General features: G+C 49.5%; 1 protein-coding gene across 1 annotated transcript in view; it reads right to left on the reverse strand.

Moving 5' to 3' along the window:
- Positions 1–24629, reverse strand: part of ppp1r13bb (protein phosphatase 1, regulatory subunit 13Bb) — a 125769-nt gene that overhangs the window by 43166 nt on the left and 57974 nt on the right. The window contains 2 exon segments of the mRNA XM_038777831.1: positions 22382–22583; positions 24424–24588. Of these exon segments, the coding sequence (XP_038633759.1) occupies positions 22382–22583; positions 24424–24588 (367 nt within the window).

Below are 24629 nucleotides of genomic sequence, written 5' to 3' on the forward strand. Positions count from 1 at the left end.
GTGCTTTACAAGAAGAAGATAAAGTTCGGAATGTTGCAGCCTGCACGCCTGTGGGTAACTTATTCGGACCAGCATTATTATTTTGATTCCCCGGAGGAGGCGTGGGCCTTCGTGCGGACGGAGAAACTGGACTTGAACTAGGGGTTGGGGGGTCGGTTGTAATACTTTATTGCTGGTTTCTGCTGTTGCTGTGTTCTCTTTTTCTGTACTTTTGCAATTTTGATATGGTTATTTATGGGGGTGTTGTTCTGTTTTTTTTTGCTGTGGGGCATTGTTTGAGTTTTGTATCTTGCGGGGAGGGGGGGTTTGTTGTATTCTATGTCGGGTTGGGGGTATGGAGTGGGGCTGGTATTTGGGAGCTGTGTCAGAAGGGTGTGGTACAGCAGTGCGAAAGCGCGGGCTTTCCTCTGGTTTCCCGCGCTGCGGGGCTGGGGGGGTGGAGATGATGACGGGGGGAGGCGACGATGGCGGGGCCTTAACTGGTTCTTCCCCACGCTGGAGCGGTGCCTGGAGGAGGGATAGGATGGGGGATGATCCCACTTTGGGAGGGGTCGGGTTATTGGCGGGAGTTTCCGGGGTCAGCAGAAGTTAGTTGACCTACGGAAGTACAATGGAGGACGGTTCGCGGCTAGGAGGGTTCCTAGCCCGGGGGGAAATACCGGGTTGCTGTTGGCAGGGTCAGGAAGGAGCTGGTGGGGGCCGGGCGGGGACAGAGGTGAGGTGTTGTCGCTGTGGGGACTGGGTCGGGCAGGGGGTGCTGACCTGGGGCGCTGACCTGGGGCGGGACGCCCTCTGATCCGGTTGGAATGCGAGAGGATTGAATGGGCCGGTGAAGCGGTCTAGGGCACTTGCTCATCTGAGGGGGCTAAAGGCAGATGTGGCAATGCTTCAGGAGACCCACCTGAAGGTGGTGGACCAGGTCCTTCTGAGGAAGGGGTGGGTGGGGCAGGTTTTCCACTCTGGGTTGGATGTGAAGAACCGGGGAGTTGCGATTCTGGTGGGGACAAATGTGGCGTTTGAGGCATCTGAGGTGGTGGCGGATAAGGGGGGTAAGTATGTTATGGTTAGGGGCAGGCTACAAGGAGAGAAGGTGATACTTGCTAGTGTGTATGCCCCAAATTGGGACGATGCGGGCTTTATGAGGCATATGTTGGGACGGGTCCCGGATCTAGAGGCGGGAGGTCTGATCATGGGGTCTTCAATACGGTGTTGGATCCTTCACTGGATCGGTCCAGCTCTAGGACGGGTAGGAGGCCGGCGGCAGCCAAGGTACTGAGAGGGTTTATGGACCAGATGGGTGGGGTGGATCCATGGAGGTTTGTGAGGCCGAGGGCACGGGAGTACTCTTTCTTCTCCCATGTACATAGGGTCTACTCTCGGATAGACTTCTTCGTGGTGAGTAGGGGACCGATTCCGAGAGTGGAGGAGGCCGAGTATTCGGCCATTGCAATCTCCGACCACGCTCCGCATTGGATAGAGTTGGAGATGGGGGAGGTGCAGGACCAGCGTCCGTTGTGGCGGTTGGATGTGGAGTTGTTGGCGGAGGAGGTGGTGTGTAGGAGGGTCCGGGCTAATATTGAGGGGTACCTTGAGGTGAATGATACGGGGGAGGTTCAGGTGGGGATGGTCTGGGAAGCCCTGAAGGCAGTGATTCGTGGGGAGCTGATTTCCATCCGGGCACACAGGGAGAGGAGCGAGAGGGATAGACTGGTGGGAAGGGTGCTGGAGGTAGACAGGAGGTACGCAGAGGCACCAGAGGAGGGACTGTTGGGGGAGAGGCGCAGCCTTCAGGCTAAATTTGATTTACTGACCACTAGAAAGGCGGAGGCACAGTGGAGGAAGGCACAAGGGGCAGTGTACGAACATGATGAAAAGGCGAGTAGGATGCTGGCTCATCAGCTCCGCAAGCGGGATGCGGCTAAGGAAACTGCTGGAGTGAGAGACAAGAGTGGGAATGTGGTGCGGAAGGGGGTAGAGGTGAATGAGGTCTTCAAGGACTTTTACAGGGAACTGTACCGGTCGGAGCCAACGGGGGAAGAGGAGGGGAATGGAAAGGTTCCTCAACGGGCTTTCTTTCCCGAAGGTGCAGGAGGAGCAGGTGGAGGGGTTGGGTGCGCCGATTGAGCTGGAGGAGCTAGTTAAGGGGGTCGGGCAGATGCAGTCAGGGAAGGCACCGGGGCCGGATGGGTTCCTGGTGGAATTTTATAAAAAGTTTGTGGACCTAGTGGGCCCCTTGCTGGTGCGGACACTTAATGAAGTGTGGGAAGGGGGGACTTTGCCCCCGACGATGTCGCGGGCGCTGATCTCGTTAATCTTAAAGAGGGACAAGGACCCCCAGCAGTGTGGTTCATACAGGCCCATATCTCTCCTCAACGTAGATGCCAAGGTGCTGGCAAAAATCCTGGCCACCAGGATAGAGGACTGTGTGCCAGGGGTTGTACACGAGGACCAGACAGGGTTTGTGAAGGGAAGGCAGCTGAACACGAATGTGCGGAGATTGTTGAATGTCATTATGATGCCGGCGATTGAGGGGGAGGCAGAGATAGTGGTGGCGCTGGATGCGGAGAAGACCTTCAATAGAGTGGAGTGGGGGTACTTATGGGAGGTTTGGATTTGGTGAAGGGTTTATTAGATGGGTGAGGCTGCTCTATGAGGCTCCGATGGCGTGCGTGGCCACGAATGGGAGGAGGTCGGAGTACTTCCGGCTTTACCAAGGGACCAGGCAGGGTTGCCCCCTGTCCCCCTTGTTGTTTGCATTGGCAATCGAGCCGCTGGCGATAGCTTTGAGGGATTCAGAGAGGTGGAGAGGTTTGGTGCGAGGTGGGGAGGAACATAGGGTGTCGTTGTATGCCGATGACCTGTTACTGTATGTGGCGGACCCGGTGGGAGGGATGCCAGTGGTGATGGAGTTGCTAGCTGGGTTTGGGACCTTTTCAGGTTATAAACTAAATTTAGGCAAGAGTGAGGTGTTTGTGGTGCACCCTGGAGACTAGGAGGAAGGAATTGGTAGGCTCCCGCTTAGGTGGGTGGGGGAGATTTTTAGGTACCTGGGGGTGCAGGTGGCCAGGGACTGGGGGACTCTTCACAAACATAATTTCACCAGACTTGTAGATCAGATGGAGGAGGAGTTCAAGAGGTGGGACATGCTGCCATTGTCGTTGGAGGGAAGGGTGCAGTCTGTCAAAATGACGGTGCTTCCGAGGTCTTGTTCCTCTTTCAGTGCCTGCCCATTTTCATCCCCAGGGCCTTCTTTAGGAGAGTGACTAGCAGTATCTTGAGCTTTGTGTGGGCACATGGGACTCCGAGAGTGAAGAGGGTTTTCCTGGAGTGAGGGAGGGACATAGGCGGGCTGGCGCTGCCCAACCTTTTGGGGTACTATTGGGCCGCCAATGTGTCAATGGTGCGTAAATGGGTGATGGAGGGGGGAGGGGCGGCGTGGAAAAGAATGGAGATGGCGTCATGTAGAGGTACGAGCCTGGCTGTCATGGTAACGGCGCCGTTGCCGCTCTCCCCCAAGAGGTTTACCTCGAGCCCGGTGGGTGGCGGCGACCCTAAGAATCTGGGGACAGTGGAGACGGCATAGGGGGGGAAACAGGGGGCTCCAAGGGTGGCAATCATCGATTCATCCCGGGGAACAAGGATGGGGGATTTAGGGGGTGGCAAAGGGTGGGCATCAGTAAATTGAGGGACCTGTTTATTGGCGAGAGGTTTGCGGGCCTGGGGGAACTGGAAGATAAATTTGGCCTTCCCCAAGGGAACATGTTCAGATACTTGCAGGTAAAGGCGTTTGCTCGGCGACAGGTAGAGGGATTCCCTTTGCTGCCCTCGCGGGGGACAATGGACAGAGTGCTTTCGAGGGTGTGGGTCGGAGAGGGAAAAGTGTCTGACATCTATAAGGTAATGCAGGAGGTGGAGGAGCTGAAGGCTAAATGGGAGGGGGAACTTGGGGAGCAGATAGAGGACGGGACTTGGGCGGATGCCATGGAGCGAGTCAACTCTTCCTCCTCATGTGCGAGGCTTAGTCTCATCCAATTTAAGGTGCTGCACCGGGCCCACATGTCCGGGACTAGGATGAGTAGGTTCTTTGGGGGCGAGGACAGGTGCACCAGATGTTCGGGGAGTCCAGCGAATCATGCCCATATGTTCTGGGCATGCCCAGCACCTGAAGAATTCTGGAAGGGGGTGGCGGGGACGGTGTCGAGGGTGGTTGGATCCAGGGTCAAACCAGGGTGGGGACTCGCGATTTTCGGAGTTGCGGTGGAGCCGGGAGTGCAAGAGGCGAAAGAGGCCGGTGTCCTGGCCTTTGCGTCCCTCGTAGCCCGGCGGAGGATCTTGCTGCAGTGGAAGGATGCGAGGCCCCCAAGTGTGGAGACCTGGGTCAATGACATGGCGGGATTTATAAAGTTGGAAAGGGTCAAATTTGCCCCGAGAGGATCAGTACAAGGGTTCCATAAACGGTGGCAGCCTTTTCTGGATTTCCTGGCTCAAAGATAGGTATCTTGGTCAATAGCAGCAGCAACCCAGGAGAGGGGGGGGGGGGGGGGGGGGGGGGGGGGAAGGTTCCTTATTATAGTTCCTATTTTTTTCGCTACGGTTATGTAACTTAACATTGTGTTAACTTAAGTTGTTGTTAATATGTTGGGTTGTTCATTGAGGGGGGGCGAAGGTTCATGAATGTTGTCATTACTGTTATTGTTGGTATTTTAGTATGGTTTGATGTTGTATAAATTCAAAGTTTTTCAATAAAAATTATTTTTAAAAAAGGAGATGCAAAACCTATCCTTTCACCTTTTCTTCTTACCATTTAATGCCCCAGGCTTTCCTTCCAAGTGCAACAGCAATTTAGCATACAGTATTCGCTGCTCACAATGGGATCTGTTCTACATCAATGTGAAAAAATGCAGATTGGTGACCGCTTTATATAACATCTCCGTTTAGTCCGCAAGCAAAGCTTTCATTTAAAATTTTACATCTTGCTCTCATACTGACCTGTCATCACCTTCTTGCAGAATTCTAGTGAAGCTCAATGTAAGTTTGACAAACAGCACCTAATCTTTTGATTCGGCACTTTACACTCTTTTGGCCTCAACAATTTCACACCATAACTTCTTGCCCCATTTTGATTCTGTTTTTTGCAGGCTTTGATTTTACACTCCTTTTCCCTTTCGGATAGCAGCGGTTCATCTCATTCCATCATTCACACCTTCTCGAGACACATCTTTTGTTTCTTTACTTTACCATTCCCTTTTGTCCTTGTACCATAAACTCTTCGTCATTTAACCCATACTGTTTTTCAGTTCTTCCTATATGTTTTTCTTCCCAACCTCTCCCCTTTCACTCGCTCAAAACCCATCATATTTTTTACTGATACATAGAAGATCGGACCAGGAGGTGGCCTTTTGGCCCTTCGAGCCTACTCTGCCATTCATCACAAACATAGCTGATCATCCGACTCAATAGCCTAATCCTGCTTTCTCCCCATAGCCTTTGATTCCATTCTCCCCAAGTGCTATATCTAGCCGCCTCTTGAATATATTCAAAGTTTTATCAACTACTTCCTGTGGTAATGAATTCCACAGGCTCACCCCTCTTTGGGTAAAGAAATGTTTCCTCATCTCTGTCCGAAATATTTTACCTTGAATTCTCAGACTGTGATCCCTGGTTCTGGACACACCAGGAGATCCCCCCCTCATTCTTCTGAACTCCAGCGAGACCAATCCCAAACTTGTCAATCTCTCCTCATATGACAGTCCCGCCATCCCTGGAATCAGTCTGGTAAACCTTTGCTGCACTCCCTCGAGAGCAAGAACATCCTTCCTCAGAGAAAAGACGAAAACTGCACACAAATACTCCAGGTGTGGCCTCACCAAGACCCTACATAATTGCACAACACATTCCTGCTTCTACACTCAAAACCACTTACAATGAAGGCCAATATACCATTTGCCCTCTTTACTGCCTGCTGCACCTGTATGCTTACCTTCAGCGACTGGTGCACAAGGACACCCAGGTCCCGCTGCACACTCCCCTCTCCCAATTTACAACCATTCAAGTAGTAATCTGCCTTCCTATTTTTGCTTCCAAAGTGAATAACCTCACACTTACCCAAATTATGCTGCATCTGCCATTGATTTGCCCACTCGCCCAACCTGTCCAGATCATGTTGTAGGATCCCTGCATCATCGTCACAATTCACCCTCCCACTGAATTTGGCATCATCTGCAAACTTTGAGAAGTTACATTTTGTTTCCTCATCCAAATCATTAATATATATTGTGAATAGCTGGGGTCCCAGCACCGACCACTAGTTACTGCCTGCCAATTTGAAAAGGACCTATTAGTCCCTTTCCTCTCTGCCAACCAGTTTTCTATCCATCTCAATACATTTCCCCCAATCCCATGCGTTTTGATTTTGCACAATAATCTCTGATGCGGGACTTTGTCAAACGCCTTCTGAAAGTCCAAATATACCACATCGACAGCTCCCCCTTGTCAACTGTGCTGGTTACATCTTCAAAGAATTCCAACAGATTTGTCAAGCATGATTTTCTCTTCATTAATCCATGCTGACTCTGACTGATCCTGACACTGCTTTCTAAGTGCTCCGCTATAAAGTTCCTGATAATGGCTTCAAGCATTTTCCCCACTACCGATGTTAGGCTTACTGGTCTATAATTCCCTGCTTTCTCTCTACCTCCCTTTTTGAATATCGGAGTGATGTGAGCTACCCTCCAATCCACAGGGAAAGTTCCAGAGTCTATAGAATCCACAGTTAGGGACACTAGCAATGTATTACATTGAGAAAACTCAAATTTCTATCTGTAGGTTTAATGCATTTGTGGTTTGTACAGCTCCACACACTGTATAAAATGCCCAAATCCAAATTAAATAATAATTTATTGGATGTGGGCATCACTAACTAGGGCAGCATTTATTGCCCATTCCTAGTTGCCCTTGAGAAGATGGTAATAAACTGCCTTCTTGAACCACTGCAGTTTGAGTTATAGGTACAAAGGTTTTCTCAGCACACTTTAGTAAATGTTACTTTTTGTCAATCATTCCATATTATAAATTCCTACATCCATATCAAAAAGGTATTGCTAGAAAAAGCGATTTTGTTGAAGCTTTTCATCTTGCGCTTACCAGGGCAATTGCAAGAACACCAATGTCAGGAGAAACAACAACTTTATACTCTATTAGAAAAGGGTGCTGCTTGGTGGCAAGTGGACTCTGACTGGTAGAGGCATTGCCAGAGTTGATGGTGACTGACCAAATATTGTTTGAAATTTAAACCAGGCAGTTTGACTGATTCCTCAAGACAATGCCGTGACCAATGAACCAGATAATGACCATTTATTTTGTTTAGCTCATCAGGCGCAATGCATGTACTTGTCCTTTCTGTCTGCAAAGAACAGGGCACTGTGCATTGCTTCTAGTACATGCAACTGTGCTACACTGCAAACCTGGCTGACAATCTTGAATTAATTGCTAGCGTAATTTTTAGTACAGAGGGTTATTTAGCAAATATTGTCCAATCGTGGAATCACATCTGAAGTTGGACACTGTTCACGCTTTGCAAGCAAGGATTGTTTGGGTATCTTCTGTAACTTGCCAGTTGCAACATCAAAAGGTATATGCCATTTGATATAATCTGCCAGTCTTCGGGATGTGTCGCCTCCGTAGCTAGCATCACACTGGCATTGAAATTCATATACCATATTATCCTTTTTGGCTTGACGGCAGCATTTCATTATTGGTGACAATACTCGTCTTGCTCAACTTATTCAGAACCTTGCCCTTACAGGGTAATCCGAGGTAGACTGGGCACATTTCTGGATCTTGGGGGCCATATATGTTTGCACAATATACAGCACAAAATGATCTGTTCAGGGCAGCAGTTGTCCCGCAGGATGTCTTTCACGTGCCCCATTTCAGAATTCAGTATGCATGATGAACAAATGGCTTGGCTCCTATTTATAAGATTACCAATAAGGCCAATGTTATTGCGTGTGAACTGTAAGAATCCCAACCAGTGTATTGACTAATGAAAGTCAGCTTGCAATAGGCCATGATAGAGTCCCTCCGACAAATTTCTCAACCAGCACTGTCATAATATACATTTATGTATATAATGGAGTGCAGACAGGCAGTGATTGACACACAGGATGACCATAAGCGCACAGAACAGAACAGCCAATCACTAGACAGGACACTATCACCATAAAGCCAGAGGGCACTAGGTTTCCTGCTCTCTCTGGACCCAGACACTGAGACAGTCAGAGTTCGTGAGCTAGCCAGTGCAAACACCATGCGGTAGCTAGTAAATCTGGTCAGGCTAGTACGAGGTCTCCAGTCAAGTCAGTATAGTGTCAACCCACAGTTGAACATGTATAGTAGTTAAGACGTTAAATAAAATCGTGTTGCATCTTATCAAGTGTTGGAGGTCTTCTCTCGCTACACTGCTTCAAGTGCAGTCCACGTCGACTCAGCCTGCCTAACACATCATGGTACCAGTGAGTGATACTGCAATTTGACGGACCTACCTTGAGTGAATCAGCATTGACCAGCAAACAGCCATCCGGTGACATGGAAAACGTCCGCCCTCCTCCGCAGCTCCGTATCGCCGGCAACCTCGGTGCAAATTGGAAGATCTTCAAACAAAAGTTCCAACTATATATGGAAGCCGCCGACCTCGAGGCCGCATCGGACGGCAGGAAGATCGCACTATTCCTCTCCACAGCCGGGGACCATGCCATCCACATCTACAACTCCCTTGCATTCGCTGAAGGCGAAGACAAAACAAAATTTAAAAAAGTCCTGCTGAAGTTCGACAGCCACTGCGACATTGAGGTGAATGAGAGCTTTGAACGGTACGTTTTCCAGCAGAGGCTTCAGGGTAAGGATGAAGCTTTTCAGTCCTTTTTGACCCATCTCCGCATCCTCGCACAGCCATGTAACTATGACTCGACAGCTGATTCCATGATCCGGGATCAGACCGTTTTCGGGGTCCATTCCAATTCCCTTTGCCAGCAGCTCCTGAAAGTCAAGCAGCTCACCCTTACCATCGCCATCGAAACGTGCGTTGTCCACGAACATGCTAACAGTCGGTACTCCCACATCAGGACGGCAGAGAATGCAAAGCTAGCCTCCCACGAGGCGGAACGGGTGCAGGCTATCGCACAAATGCAGGACCAAAGTATCGATGAGAGTGGCTATTTTGCGCGCTTTTCCCGGGCCACTGCGCATGCGCGCCACGACTGAGGGGACGGCGAGACAGACGACCAGACTGCGCAGGTGCGTGTGTCGTTCGACCGCACTGCGCATGCGCGATGGCGCACGGAACGTGCCGACGTTGGCGTCATGACATGTCCGAATTGTGGTTCCGCCCATTTAAAGAAGCAATGTCCCGCAAAATCACGATGGTGTCTACAGTGTGGCAAGCTTGGCCACTACGCAGCTCTTTGTAGATCTGCTCCACTGCCCAGCAGCCAACAATCCCAGCCACGGCTCAGAAGTGTCCGTTCAATACAGCAAGGCATGCCAGATTCCGATCCCGACAGCCCAACAGATCCTGATGCTGAGTGCCTCAAATCCCCATCCTGGGTGGGCATCATTACGAAGCATGCGCTGCCTTTCTCCAAGATAGAGAAGCACCTCTCGATCCTCAGCGTGGATCCCAACGGCAAGTGGTGTGCTGTCCTCACAGTTAACAAGGCTCGCATCCGATTTAAACTGGACACCGGCGAAGCTCATCTCTAAATCCGATCTCAACACCATCCGCATCAGACCAAGTATTCTTCCACCGGCCTGCCAGCTCCTTGACTACAATGGCAATGCCATAGCTGCCAGTGGCTCGTGCCAACTCGGAGTGTCCAATAAGTCAATTAAAGCGACGCTGCGGTTTGAGACCGGAGGACCTGACGGAGCATCCCTGCTCGGTGCTCGGGCCTGCAAGCTCCTGAACCTCGTTCAACGAGTCCACACCATGTCATCGTCACAGGCAACGGCCTCACCAAGTGAAAACTTCCAGGCTGATATTGATGACATCATCACGCAGTACCACAGCGTGTTCGACGGAAAGGGCACGCTCCCATACCGATACAAAATCCTGCTCAAACCGAACGCCACCCCTGTAATTCATGCACCACGTCGGGTGCCGGCACCCCTCAAGGATCACCTCAAGCAGCAATTACAGGAGCTCCAGAACCAGGGCATCATAGCAAAGGTCACAGAACCCACGGACTGGGTCAGCTCCATGATCTGCGTCAAGAAGCAGTCAGGGGGAGCTTCGGATCTGCATCGACCCCAAGGATCTGAACCGCAACATCATGCGGGAGCATTACCCAATACCAAAACGAGAAGAGTTGACCAGCGAGATGGGTCATGCCAAATTCTTTACGAAGCTGGATGCCACCAAGGGGTTCTGGCAAATACAGCTGGACGCACCCAGTTGCAAGCTGTGCACATTCAATACCCCATTCGGTCACTACTGCTACAACCGGTTTCCTCCCACAGTCCAAAGATGTGCGGGTTAGGTGGATTGGCCATGCTAAATTGCCCGTAGTGTCCAAAAAAAAAAGTAAGGTTAAGGGGGATTTGTTGGGTTACGGGTATAGGGTGGATACGTGAGTTTGAGTAGGGTGATCATTGCTCGGCACAACATCGTGGGCCGAAGGGCCTGTTCTGTGCTGTACTGTTCTAAAAAAACCGGATGCCTTTTGGCATCATCTCTGTCTCAAGAGGTATTTCACCGCATCATGGAACAGATGATGGAGGGTATCGAGGGAGTTCGAGTGTATGTTGACGATGTCATAATCTGGTCCACAGCTCCCCAAGAACACATCGCTCGCCTCAAGCAGGTATTCCAGAGAATGAGCATGGTCTCCAGCTCAACAGGGCCAAGTGCTCATTCGGTCAATCAGACATCAAATTCCTTGGTGACCACATCTTGCTGCAAGGCGTGCGGCCAGATGCTGACACGGTTTCGGCGATCAACGCCATGAAGACCCCAGAAGACAAGAAGGCGGTCCTCCACTTTCTAGGGATGATCAACTTCCTCAGGAAATTCATTCCCAATATGGCGTCCCACACCACAGCCCTCCGCCATCTCATCAAAAAGTCGACGGAATTCCAGTGGCTGCCCGCGCATGAAAAGGAATGGCGTGAGCTGAGGGCGAAGCTCACCACAGCCCCGGTTCTGGCATTCTTCGACCCAACCAAGGAGACCAAGATATCCACTGACGCAAGCCAGGACAACATTGGGGCGGTGCTCCTCCAACGGGATGACTCCTCGTCCTGGGCTCCAGTTGCGTATGCCTCCAGAGCCATGACGCCCACTGAGCAACAGTACGCTTAGATTGAGAAGGAATGCCTGGGCCTCCTAACGGGAATCGACAAGTTTCATGACTATGTTTATGGACTGCAAAATTCACGGTAGAGGCCGGACCACAGGCCACTAGTCCACATAATCCAGAAGGATTTAAATGACATGACGCCTCGGTTACAGCAAATCCTTCTCAAGCTACGCTGCTATGACTTTGAACTTGTCTACACGCCAGGCAAAGAGCTCATTGTTGCAGATGCCCTTTCCAGGTCCATTACCACACCATCTGAACAAACTGACTTCATCTGCCACATCGACGCACAGGTGCAATTGTGTGCCACCAACCTTCCGGCCTCTGATGAGAGGGTCATCCAAATTCGTGAGGAAACGGCCAAGGATCCTCTGCTACAGCGAGTGATGCAGCACCTTACTAATGGCTGGCAGAAGGGACAATGTCCTCAGTTCTACAACGTCAAGGACGACCTGACGGTGGTGGACAGCATCGTCATGAAGCTCGACAGGATCATGATTCCTCAGAGCATGCGAGCTATGGTGCTCGGCCAACTCCAGGAGGGTCACCTGGGGGTCGAGAAATGTCGACGCAGAGCTCGGGAGGCAGTCTATTGGCCAGGCATCAGCCAGGACGTTGCCAACACGGTTCTCATCTGCCCTACATGTCAGAACTTTCAGCCAGCTCAACCCAAAGAAACTTTGCAGCACCATGAGATAGTGACCTCCCCATGGTCCAAAGTCGGTGTCGACCTTTTCCACGCCAAGGGGTGTGACTATGTCCTCCTGGTCAACTACTTCTGCAGTTACCCAGAAGTGGTGAAACTGTCCGGCCTCACGTCGAAGACAGTGATTAACGCCTGCAAAGAAACGTGCGCCAGGCATGGGATACCGCTCACGGTGATGAGTGACAACGGTCCCTGTTTTTACAGTCAGGAATGGTCTGATTTTGCACAGCTATACAACTTCCGTCACGTAACCTCCAGCCCCCACTACCCGCAGTCAAACGGAAAGGCCAAAAAAGGGTCCATATTGTTAAGAGGTTGCTATGCAAGGCTGCAGACTCAGGTTCAGACTTCAACCTGGCACTGCTGGCATACAGGGCAACCCCGCTGTCCACTGGGTTGTCTCCAGCACAGATGCTCATGAATCACACTCGGACGACCACGGTTCCAGCCATCCATGTTCCAGACCTTGACCACTTCACGGTCGTACAACAAATGCAGCAGTCTCGGGCCCATCAGAAATCAGCATATGGCGCTCATGCCACGGATCTACCCGAGCTGGTCCCAACTGATCGTGTTCGTGTACAGTTGCCTGACGGCGGCTGGTCAGCCACAGCTGTGGTGGTCAAGCAAGTGGTCCCGAGATCATTCCTCGTCCGCTTGGCTGATGGCTCCTTGCTAAGACGCAACAGACGGGCACTGCATAGAGTTCCATGCCCGCCACCTGACCAAAATGCCCCGCCACCCACAATGCCTCCTCCGGACGTGCCTCACCACGAGGCCACCGACCTACCAGCAATCCTGCCGACCCCTGCGACCACCGCATTGGCAGCGGCCCCACCTATCCAAGTGCAGGCGGCCCCTGATCCACCCTTGCGGCGATCAACTAGAATTTGTCACTCGCCACAAAGACTAAATTTATAGACTGAACTTTTGTACATCTTGTTACCTAATGGTTTTGACCTCTGTAAATATCGTTTTACGTTTCATCTGCCCTATATCTGCACTAGCGACACCTTCCTATGTATACAAGTTCATATTAGCACATTCTGTATATATTCACGCACGTATACACATCCACACGCACCTTAATATTTATTATCAGGGCAGCACAGTGGCACAGTGGTTAGCATTGCGGCCTACGGCGCTGAGGACCCGGGTTCGAATCCCGACCCTGGGTCACTGTCCGTGTGGAGTTTGCACATTCTCCCCGTGTCTGCGTGGGTTTCACCCCCACAACCCAAAGATGTGCAGAATAGGTAGATTGGCCACTCTAAATTGCCCCTTAATTGGAAAAAATAATTGGGTACTAAAAATATTTATTATCTAAAAAAAAAGGGGGGGGGGGGGGAGATGTCATAACATACATCTATGTATATAATGGAATGCAGACAGGCAGTGATTGACACACAGGATGATCAGTAAGCACACAGAACAGAGCGGCCAATCACCAGACAGGACACTACCACTATAAAGCCAGAGGGCACTAGGTTTCCCGCTCTCTCTGGACCCAGCCAATGAGACAGTCAGAGTTCGTGAGCTAGTCAGTGCAAACACCATGCGGTAGCTATTAAGTCTGGTCAGGCTAGTACTAGGTCTCCAGTCAAGTCAGTATAGTGTCAACCCACAGTTAAACATGCACAATAGTTAAGACGTTAAATAAAATCGTGTTGCACCTTCTCAAGTGTTGGAGGTCTGTCTCTCACTACACTGCATCAAGTGCAGTCCACGTCGACCCAGCAGAAGAAGGTGCGAGGCAGAAAGGACAAGATGGCGGCGGGCGGGGAACCAGCAGCGTGGCAGCAGTGGGCGAGGGAGCAGCAGGAGCTGCTACTGCGCTCCTTCCAGGAACTAAATAAAGGCTGAGATCCTGGAGCCGTTGAGGGCATCGCTGGACAGGCTCGGGGCGGCTCAGGCTGCGGAGATTTGGGAGCTGCAGCAGAAGGCTTCAGAGAACGAGGACAAACTCCTGGGCCTGGCGGTGAAGGTGGAGTCGCAAGAGGCGCTTCACAAGAAATGGTTGGCAAGGATGGAGGAGATGGAGAATCGCTCCCGCCGGAAGAATCTGCGGATTTTGGGCCTCCCAGAGGGGCTGGAAGGCTCGGATTTGGGGGCCTACGTGGTCCTGATGCTGAACTCGCTGACGGGCGTGGGGTCATTCCGGGGACCCCTGGAGCTGGAGGGTGCCCATCGGGTGATGCTGCGGAAGCCCAGGCCGAACGAGCCGCCCAGGGCGGTGCTGGTCCGCTTTCAACGCTTGGTCGACCATGAGTGTGTGCTTCGTTGGGCGAAGAGGGAGAGGAGTAGCAAGTAGGAGAATACAGAGATCAGGATCTACCAGGACTGGAGTGCGGAGATGGCGAAGAGAAGGGCTGGGTTTAACCGGGCGAAGGCAGTGCTCCACAAGAAGGGGGTCAAGTTTGGCCTGTTGCAGCCGGCACGCCTGTGGGTCACCTATAAAGACCGCCAACTTTACTTTGACTCCCCGGAGGAGGCCTAGACTTTTGTCCAGGCAGAGAAGCTGGACTTGAACTGAAGACTGGGGAACATTGTACACAGCCCGGAGGCTTTGTCCTCCTTGATATCCTTTCGCTTTTTTCTTTTTGGTTCTATTGGACGATATTTTCTTGCTGTTCTGTGTTTTCTTGTCTGCTTTTCGGGACTGTTATCGGTTTACTTGGGTGTTTTATCATACCATGTTGGGATTTTTATTATTTCACTGGTTGCGGGTTTGGGTGGGGTTCGCGGCCCTGTTGAGTCATGTGCCTGTCTTCCCGCGCTGGAGATGCAGGGGGCGGGGTCGGCATTGGGGGAATGGGTGTGTGTCGCTGGGGAGGGGGGCAGGTGGCCCTCCGATCCGGCTGATCACCTGGAATGTGAGGGGACTGAATGGGCCGGTTAAATGGTCCCGCGTGTTCACGCCCCTGAGGGGGCTGAAGGCAGACGTGGCTATGCTTCAGGAGACGCACCTGAAGGTGGCAGATCAGGTTAGGTTGAGGAAGGGGTGGGTGCGCCAAGTGTTTCATTCGGGGCTGGATGCAAAAAACCGGGGGGGTGGCGATCCTGGTGGGGAAGAGGGTGTCGTTTGATGCGTCGAGTGTGGTGGCAGACAGCGGCGGGAGGTACGTGATGGTGAGCGGCAAGCTACAAGGGGAGCGGGTGGTGCTGGTCAATGTATATGTCTCGAATTGGGATGATGCAGGTTTCATGCAGCGCATGTTGGGCCGGATTCCAAATTTGGAGGCAGGGAATTTTCATACTTCTCCCATGTGCATAAGGCCTACTCCCGGATCGATTTTTTCGTTTTGAGTAGGGCGCTGATTGCGAGGGTAGTAGACGCTGAGTACTCGGCGATAGCCATTTCGGACCATGCCCCGCATTGGGTGGACCTCGAGCTGGGGGAGGAGAGGGACCAGCGCCCGTTGTGGCGCTTGGAGGTGGGGCTGCTGGCGGACGAGGCGGTGAGGGGGCGGGTTCGAGGATGTATCGAGAGGTATCTAGAGGCCAACAATAATGGGGAGGTCCGAGTGGGGACGGTCTGGGAGGCGCTGAAGGCAGTGGTTCGTGGAGTTGATCTCCATTCGGTCCCACAGGAAGAGAGGGGAGCAGAGAGAAAGGGAGAGATTGGTGGGGGAGATGATGAGGGTGGACAGGAGGTACGCGGAGGCCCCGGAGGAGGGATTGCTGAGGGAGCGGCGCAGCCATCGGGCTGAGTTCGACTTGTTGACCACCAGAAAGGCGGAGGCTCAATGGAGAAAGGCTCAGGGTACGGTGTACGAGTATGGGGAGAAGGCGAGCAGGATGCTGGCACACCAGCTCCGTAAGCGGGATGCGGCCAGGGAGATTGGTGGTGTTAAGGATCATGGAGGAAATGTGGTGCAGAGGGGGGTAGACATTAATGGGGTCTTCAGGGACTTTTATGAGAGACTATATAGGTCCGAACCTCTGGCGGAGGAGGGGGGGGGGGGGATGGGGCGCTTTTTAGACCGGCTGAGATTTCCGAGGGTGGAGGAGGGATGGGTGGAGGGTCTGGGGCGCCAGTTGAGCTTGAGGAGCTGGTCAAAGGGATAGGGAACATGCAGTTGGGGAAGGCTGCGTTGCCGGATGGGTTCCCGGTTGAATTTTACAAGACGTATGCAGACCTGCTGGGCCCCCTGTTGGTTAGGACCTTTAACGGGGGGGGGGGGGGGGGGGGGGGGGGGGCTTTTCCCCCGACGATGTCTCGGGCGCTGATCTCCTGGATTCTTAAGCGGGACAAGGATCCCCTGCAGTGTGGGTCATACAGGCCAATCTCACTCTTGAATGTGGACGCCAAGTTGTTGGCAAAGATCTTAGCCACGAGGATCGAGGACTGTGTGCCGCAGATTATTCACGAGGATCAAACGGGGTTTGTGAAGGGGAGGCAGCTGAACACTAATATACGGAGGCTCTTGAACGTTATAATGATGCCGGTGGTGGAAGGGGAGGCGGAGATAGTGGTGGCGCTAGATGCGGAGAAGGCCTTTGATAGGGTCGAGTGGGGGTACTTGTGGGAGGTGCTGGAAAGGTTCGGGTTTGGGGAGGGGTTTGTCAGTTGGGAGAGGCTGTTGTCTGAGGCCCGATGGCGAGTGTGGCCACAAATCAGAGGAGGTCAAAGTATTTTCGATTGTATCGAGGGACGAGGCAGGGGTGTCCCCTGTCCCCCCTACTTTTTGCGCTGGCAATTGAACCCCTGGCTATGGCGCTGAGGGAGTCGGGGGATTGGAGGGGGCTGGTCCGGGGTGGGGAGGAGCACAGAGTGTCGCTCTACGCGGACGACCTTTTGTTGTACGTGGCGGACCCGGTGGAGGGAATTCCAGTGGTGATGGGGATTCTCTGGGAATTTGGGGATTTCTCAGGGTATAAGCTTAACTTTGGGAAAAGCGAGCTGTTTGTGGTCCACCCGGGGAACCAGGAGGGGGGGGATTGGGAGGCTCCCGCTGAAAAGGGCGGAGGAGTTTCAGGTGGCCAGGAGCTGGGGGGCCTTGCATAAGCTTAACCTCACAAGGCTGGTGGAGCAAATGGAGAAGTTTAAGAGGTGGGACATGCTGCCGCTATCTCTGGCGGGTAGGGTGCAGTCAGTCAAGATGACGGTGCTCCCGAGGTTTCTGTTCCTGTTCCAGTGCCTCCCCATCCTTATCCCGAGGTCCTTTTCCAGGCGGGTTAACAGGAGCATTACGGGATTTGTGTGGGCGCACGGGACCCCGAGGGTGAGAAGGGTGTTTCGGGAGCGGGGCATTGGGGGGGGGGGGGGTGGCACTGCCCAACCTCTGTGGGTAATGTGGGTATTATTGGGCTGCCTACGCAGCGATGGTGCGTAAGTGGGTAATGGACGGGGAGAGGGCAGCATGGAAGAGGATGAAGATGGCATCCTGTGTGGGCACGAGCCTGGAAGCGCTGGTATCGGCGCCGCTGCCGCTCCTCCAACGAGGTATACCACGAGCCCGGTGGTGGCGGCTACCCTCAAGATTTGGGGGCAATGGAGGCGGCACGGGGGGAGGTGGGTGCCTCGATGGGGTCCCCAATACGGGGGAACCACCGGTTTGTTCCGGGGAGAATTGATGGCGGGTTCCTGAGTTGGCACAGGGCAGGTGTCAGGAGGCTGGGGGACCTGTTCATAGATGGGAAGTTCGCTAGCCTGGGTGAGCTGGAAGGGAAGTTTGGACTCCCCCCAGGGAACATCTTTAGGTACATGCAAGTAAGGGTGTTTGTCAGGCGGCAGGTGGCGGGGTTCTCTCTGCTGCCGCCGTGTGATGTTCAGGACAGAGTGCGCTCGGGGGTGTGGGTTGGATAGGGGAGGATCTCGGAAGCGTACCAGGTGATGCAGGAGGTAGACGAGGCCTCGGTGGAGGAGCTGAAAGGTAAATGGGAGGAGGAGCTGGGTGAGGAGATTGAGGAGGGGACATGGGCGGATGCCCTGGAAAGGGTGAACTCCTCCCCTTCTTGTGCGAGGCTTAGCCTTATACAGTTTAAGGTGCTGCATAGGGCTCATATGACCGGGACAAGGATGAGCCGGTGTTTTGTGAGTGAGGACAGGTGTATTAGGTGCTCTGGGGGCCCAGCAAACCATGTCCATATGTTCTGGGCATGCACAGCGCTGGGGGAATTTTGCAAGGATGGTATCGAGGGTGGTAGGATCCAGGGTCAATCCAGGCTGGGGACTCGCAATATTTGGGGTTGCAGTGGAGCCTGGAGTGCAGGAGGCGAAAGAGGCCGGTGTTCTGGCCTTTGCGCCCCTAGTAGCCCGGCGGAGGATTCTTCTTCAGTGGAAGGATGCAAGGCCCCTAAGCGTGGAGGCATGGGTCAACGATATGGCTGTGTTTATTAAATTGGAGAAGGTGAAATTTGCCCTCAGTGGGTCAGTGCAGGGGTTTTTCAGGAGATGGCAACCATTCCTAGATCTCCTGGCAGAACGGTAAAATCAAAAGGTCAGCAGCAGCAGCAGCAACCCAGGGGAGGGGTCTCTTTCTTTTTGTTTTGGGTTGAATCTTCGCTAACGACAGGCGTTTATTTGTTGTTTCTCTTTTGTATATAAGGGAGGGGGTTTGTTCTTTGAATTTTCTGTTACTGTTTTCTTTTTTTGTGAAAATTTGAATTAAAATTATTATTTTTTTAAAAACACAGCGATGAGGTTACTGTGAAAATCCCCTAGTCGCCACACTCCGGCGCCTGTTAGGGTACACAGTGGGAGAATTCAGAATGTTCAATTATCCTAACAAGCACATCTTTGGGACTTGTGGGAGAAAGCAGGAACACCCAGTGGAAACCCATGCAGACGACAAGGGGAGAATGTGCAGTCTCTGCACAGACAGTGACCCAACCCTGGCACTGTGAAGCAACAGTGCTAACCACTGTTCTACCGTGCCACCCAGATGTGTGCAACTGCTGGGCATGGATGGTCCCAGGGCAACACCATCTATTTGGGTACACACGGTGTTAAAGCTGAACTCAACTTCATATGCTCAATAAATACGGATTCATGGAATGGGGTCAGGTCTAGATCGCCATGATATAGTGCTGCAACACAAATATCTATGCCTTCCTTGAGTGGCACATTAGTGAGTAGGCTATGTTCCAACCAGCCCATGATTGCAAAACTCAAAACAGTGTCCAACATTAGATCCAATTCCACGATTGTACTGTTCACGAAACAAAATAAGTGATAGCTATTCGCTGGTTCATTCCACAGGGCAATGCCTTGACCAGAGTCAAACTGCCTGGTTTAAAATCTTTTAATATTGCTTGGCAGTTAACTGTCAGTTACCATCAACACCTCTACCAGAGTCAACATGCCAACCAATCGGCACTCTCATCAGACAGTATAAAAATAATGTTGTTGTTGTTACCCATGACAATGGTACTCTTGCGATTTTCCTGAAACAAACTATATGGGGGAAAAATGGGAATTGACTATGTAAACTTGATCCACTTTAATTATACCTTCCTACCACAGCACCTCAGTTGTGAGATTCATCTCCATAACCATAACATGCAAAATTAAGTAATTAGCCATAGTCGACACAGGGCAATAGGCATCTCTCTCCATTAGAGAAAGGCAAGTGGTTATACAAAGCTCGAGGGCACCATCCACAAGTGCGGGAGTCATATCGTAGAGAAAATTCTATGCTTCAGCCAACTGCTTCCCTAAATTTATTGTTTAACTGCAAATAATAAAATAAAAATGAACATGTTACACAGTCTAATTCTCCCCCACCTGAAGACCACACTCAGCCCCGGTTTCTCACACGCAACACCACAACTTCTATGCAGGGAACACGTCAAAATTGGCTATGTTAACCCAAGTTAAAAAGAATGACAATTGCTATTTACACAGCAATTTCACTTCCTCAGAGGTCCTGAAGTGCTTCATCGGCCAACAAATTATTTTTGAACTGTAATCAATTGTTACGCAAGGAAATGCAGCATCTGAATTGGTCACAGTTTAATGTCTCATTGGAAAGATGACAACTCTGACAATGCAGCACTTATTTAGCATTGAAAGAAATGTTAGCCTTCTGTGGAGCTTGAACTCTCAATGCTACCAAAAAGTTAAGCTGACAAAGGCAATTAAAAACAAAACCAAAGTTAAAAAAAATCAAACAAATTTAAGGGGGGGGGGGGGGAATAGAAGACAGGGCAATCCAACAGAAAAAACTCAAACCCAGCAGAAAACAATGCATAATCTATCTATAACCCTATATTTTTGGGAGTAGGCAATATGATCATTCATATAGTTTTAAAAAATATTTATTGTATCTTGTATTTTTAATCCATTTACTTGCTGCAGGTCGCAAATTAAGGGGGTGTCCAGCCCAGAAATTAATTAGATTTATACCTTGGATGGAAAGGATGAGATGTGAGAAAAAATTAAGAAGAATTGATCATTACTCTCTGGAGTTTAGAAGAATGAGTATATTGGTCCCTTGAGGGCGAGACTAAGGAATTAATAATGGAAAACAAGGCAATGGCAGAGGTTTTGAATTAGTACTTTGTATCCAACTTCACAGCACAAGACATTAAAAGCATCCTCAGAATAGCAGAAAGTCCCAAAAAGGAGGGAAGAACTTAGTCACTATCACTAGAGAAAAATGGGAGAATAAATGGAAGGCTGACAAACCCCCTGGACCTAATGACCTGCACCCTCGGGTCTTAAAAGAAATGGTTTAAAAGATTGTTGTATTGGTTGCAATCTTAAAAATTCTCTAGATTCTGGCAAGGTCCCAGCAGATTGCAAAACTACAAATGCTACACCTTTGTTCAAGAAAGGAGGGAGGCAAAGCATGAAACGATTGGACGGTTAGCATAACACCCATCTTTGGGAAAATGCTAAAATCCATTATTAAGGAGGTAGTAACAGGGCATCTAAAAAAAATCACCTGAGGACCTGGGTTCAATCCCAGACCTGGGTCATTGTCGGTGTGGCGTTTGCACATTCTCCCCATGTCTGCGTGGGCCTCACCCTCACATCACAAAGATATGCAGGGTAGGTGGACTGGCCACGCTAAATTGTCCCTTAATTGGAAACAATTAATTGGGTCACCTAAATTTATTTTTTTTAAAAGGGGGGCAAAACTAGCAGGAAACACAGAATTGGGATAAATGGGTCACAAGGACCTGTGCTGGGACCTAAACTAGCTCTGACCAATATTAAAGATTTGAAGGGACAGCTGTAATATAATCAAATTTGCTGAAGATACTAAAGTATGCAGAAAAGCAAGCTGTTAAGAGGATACAAAGAGTTTGCAGTAATAATCATCTTTATTATTGTCACAATTAGGCTTACATTAACACTACAATGAAGTTACTGTGAAAATCTCCTCGTCGCCACACTCCGGCGTCTGTTCAGGTATAGGCTATTGAGTTGGATGATCAGCCATGATCGTGATAACTGGCGGAGCAGGCTCGAAGGACCAAAAGGCCTCCTACTGCTCCTATCTTCTATGTATCTATGTATTAGACACAACATAAGTACAATACATTAGTTTTCAATGTGCTGCTTTATGCAAACCCAGGTACTCCCTATGATTCATTTCATAGCTCCATTTCAAAAAGATGTAGAGATGCCGGTGTTGGACTGGGCTGAGCACAGTAATAAGTCTTACAACACCAGGTTAAAGTCCAACAGGTTTGTTTCAAATCACCAGCTTTTGGAGCACTGCTCCTTCCTCAGGTGAATGAAGAGGTAGGTTCCAGAAACATATATATAGACAAAGATGCAAGACGATGCTTTGAATGCTCGCATTCAAAGCATTGTCTTGCATCTTTGACTTTGTCCATATATACGTTTCTGGAACCTACCTCTTCATTCGTCCGCGGAAGGAGCAGTGCTCCGAAAGCTAGTGATTTGAAACAAACCTGTTGGACATTAACCTGGTGTTGTAAGACTTCTTGCTGATTTCAAAAAGAGATAGAAGAGACTTGATATAATCATAGGGAGGAAATAAAATCATGATCACATTCATATTTCTTGTTATCCAAAAGCAGAATTCAGAAACCAGGGAATAAGTTGCTTATTAATAGGTTCATTCAAGAAAACTTTGAGACACAGAATATTCTATACTATCTGGGAATGAGGGAAGTCAGAGTCAATACAGCCAAATGTTCCTATTTTACATCTACTGGGAATCAACAATGTTTTGCTCTGGAACACATGCAATTCCCTATTGCTTATGTCATGATTAATATATCAATCTGAACTGAGAGTTTAGCTTTTACTCAATGTTTTCCCTCTTTCTTAATTAAGTTAACCCCTCTCATAAGTGGATCATTGTTTTTCTTTTAAACCGCAACTTACTCCCCTGCTTACCAGATTTTGCTCTCGTCACAGCACAGCTGCCATTGCTAGATGTAGTCAGTGACTGAGGTTTCAAGATTTCTCCTGGTGATGACTGGTTACCTTCTGGTCTAGTTGCAGTAGAAACTTGGATGTAGGGTCCCACAGCAGCAACACGACCTGAGGTATTAGAGTGCGTCTGTGGTGCTGGTGTGCCATTCACTCGATTCAGCTGCTAAAGGAAAAAGACAAGTTTGTGAAATAAACATTATCAGATATGAAGGTCAATCTACTACAGTAGATTTGCATTTTCCTAAGTTTTTTAAACAAAATGAATGTTAGGGTAATGAGCGGATCTCCTGTTACAATGAGTTGGAGGGTATGCCACACCACTGTAGTAGGATGGAAGGGATGTATGGGGAAAACTAGGAATGTTGAATGTCGAGTACGGCTTTAAGTAATAATAATAATTTTTAAAATAAATTGTCACAAGTAGACTTCAATGAAGCTACTGTGAAAAGCCCTTTGTCGCCACATTCCGGCGCCTGTTCAGGGAGGCCGGTACGGAAAATGAACCCGCGCTGCTACCTTGTTCTGCATTACAAGCCAGCTGTTTAGCCCACTGTGCTAAATCAGCCCCTAAACTACCCATCCAACCTGACGAGCCCTAACCTGACTAACCCTCCCAATCCGACGATTGAAAATGAAAAAAAAGAAAATCGCTCATTGTCACAAGTAGGCTTCAAATGAAGTTACTGTGAAAAGCCCCTAGTCGCCACATTCCGGCACCTGTTCGGGGAGGCTGGTACGGGAATTGAACCCGTGCTGCTGGCCTGACTTGGTCTGCTTTAAAAGCCAGCTATTTAGCCCTGTGCTAAACCAGCCCCCAATTGCCAACCCACCTATTCACCCACCTCACACAGCCCACTCATTTATCTAATATTCACACTGGACCTTTAAACTTGCCAACTCTGAAGGCGTTGAAAGAAATTTCAGTGAGCTTGAACATAAAAGAATGGAGTTAGCACAGCAAGAACGGATAGCTGCAGCAACTGCATACGGTTAAATGAAAGTGATTACAAAAGGTGTATCAGTTTCAAGAAAACTAGGAATTAATTACAGTAGTTTAAGAGCTATTGAATTACATAACATTAGGAACAACAGTGCAGTATATTGGTCTTCCAATATGCTGCTCAATGCAAATCCAAATACTGCCCAGCAGAGAATTGATCTATGGCTGGTAGTCACTGGAGGAAGCAAGTTATATAGACAGGTGGTAACAGCGAGTGAGGAAAAAGAGAACCACCTAGATGGCCAAGCTTGAAATTTTGCTATTGTCTACATATACTTATTACCTTTATATGTTTATGCTATAAATTCCAGTATTTTAGATTGTATATATAGTTAATTGGCTGTGAAAACAATTCATTTTACAAAGTAATCGCAAATAAATATTTGAGCAATTTGACTGCTTTGCTTTATGTAGTTGTTAATTTGTTAATAGTTCAGCTTTGGAAAAGAAAAAGTGATTTTGATTGGTCTTGCCGTTGCTGCTTGCTGAACTTTCCTACCTACCTAGAGAATGAAACTGGCTTCTGATTCGCTTGAATGCCCAATGACTAAATGCAAACAAATCAGTACAGATAACTTTAAAAGCTATCTGAGCTGTTTGCGTCTTTCGCCCTGTGGACACTTGTTAGATGTGATGCTTTGAAAGCTGAGACTAAGAATGTACAAGACATGAATAATTTTCAATTATACAAATGATAATGAAGTTGATTCTACTGCCAGTGTTTTATCACAGTTGCACAATAACTCACAGGAAAACAAAAGATGCAACAATATACCATAGTATTTTCATTTGGTCATTAAAAAAAATAAAATTAGTCACAACTTTGCCTCTTAGAAAACAAGTATCCAAACTAAAGGTTAAAAAAAACAAATATGCTGAAAAGGGTATTATAAACACAAATCAGAGCAGTTCAGAATTGAAGTTCTTTCACTGAAGAATTGCACACAATTTGTTCAATTACAAACAAAATGTTAGATTTAAAAATAGAAAATCAGCATCATACAGGGATGTTTTCCTTTTGACGTGCATCAGATTTCTTCTTCCACAAGCGCTCACGAAGTTCACTGATTCTTTTGTCCATCATAGTCACTTCCACGTTGCGCTTGTTAAGCAGTTCCTTTTGATGTTGAAGTTTAGTATTTTGCTCCTGATTAAGCTTATTGCGAATCTAAAAAGGACAGTAAATCCATAGTGTGAAAATATTTGGTG

This window comes from Scyliorhinus canicula, chromosome 2 (assembly GCF_902713615.1).
Source record: "Scyliorhinus canicula chromosome 2, sScyCan1.1, whole genome shotgun sequence".
NCBI lineage: Eukaryota > Metazoa > Chordata > Chondrichthyes > Carcharhiniformes > Scyliorhinidae > Scyliorhinus > Scyliorhinus canicula.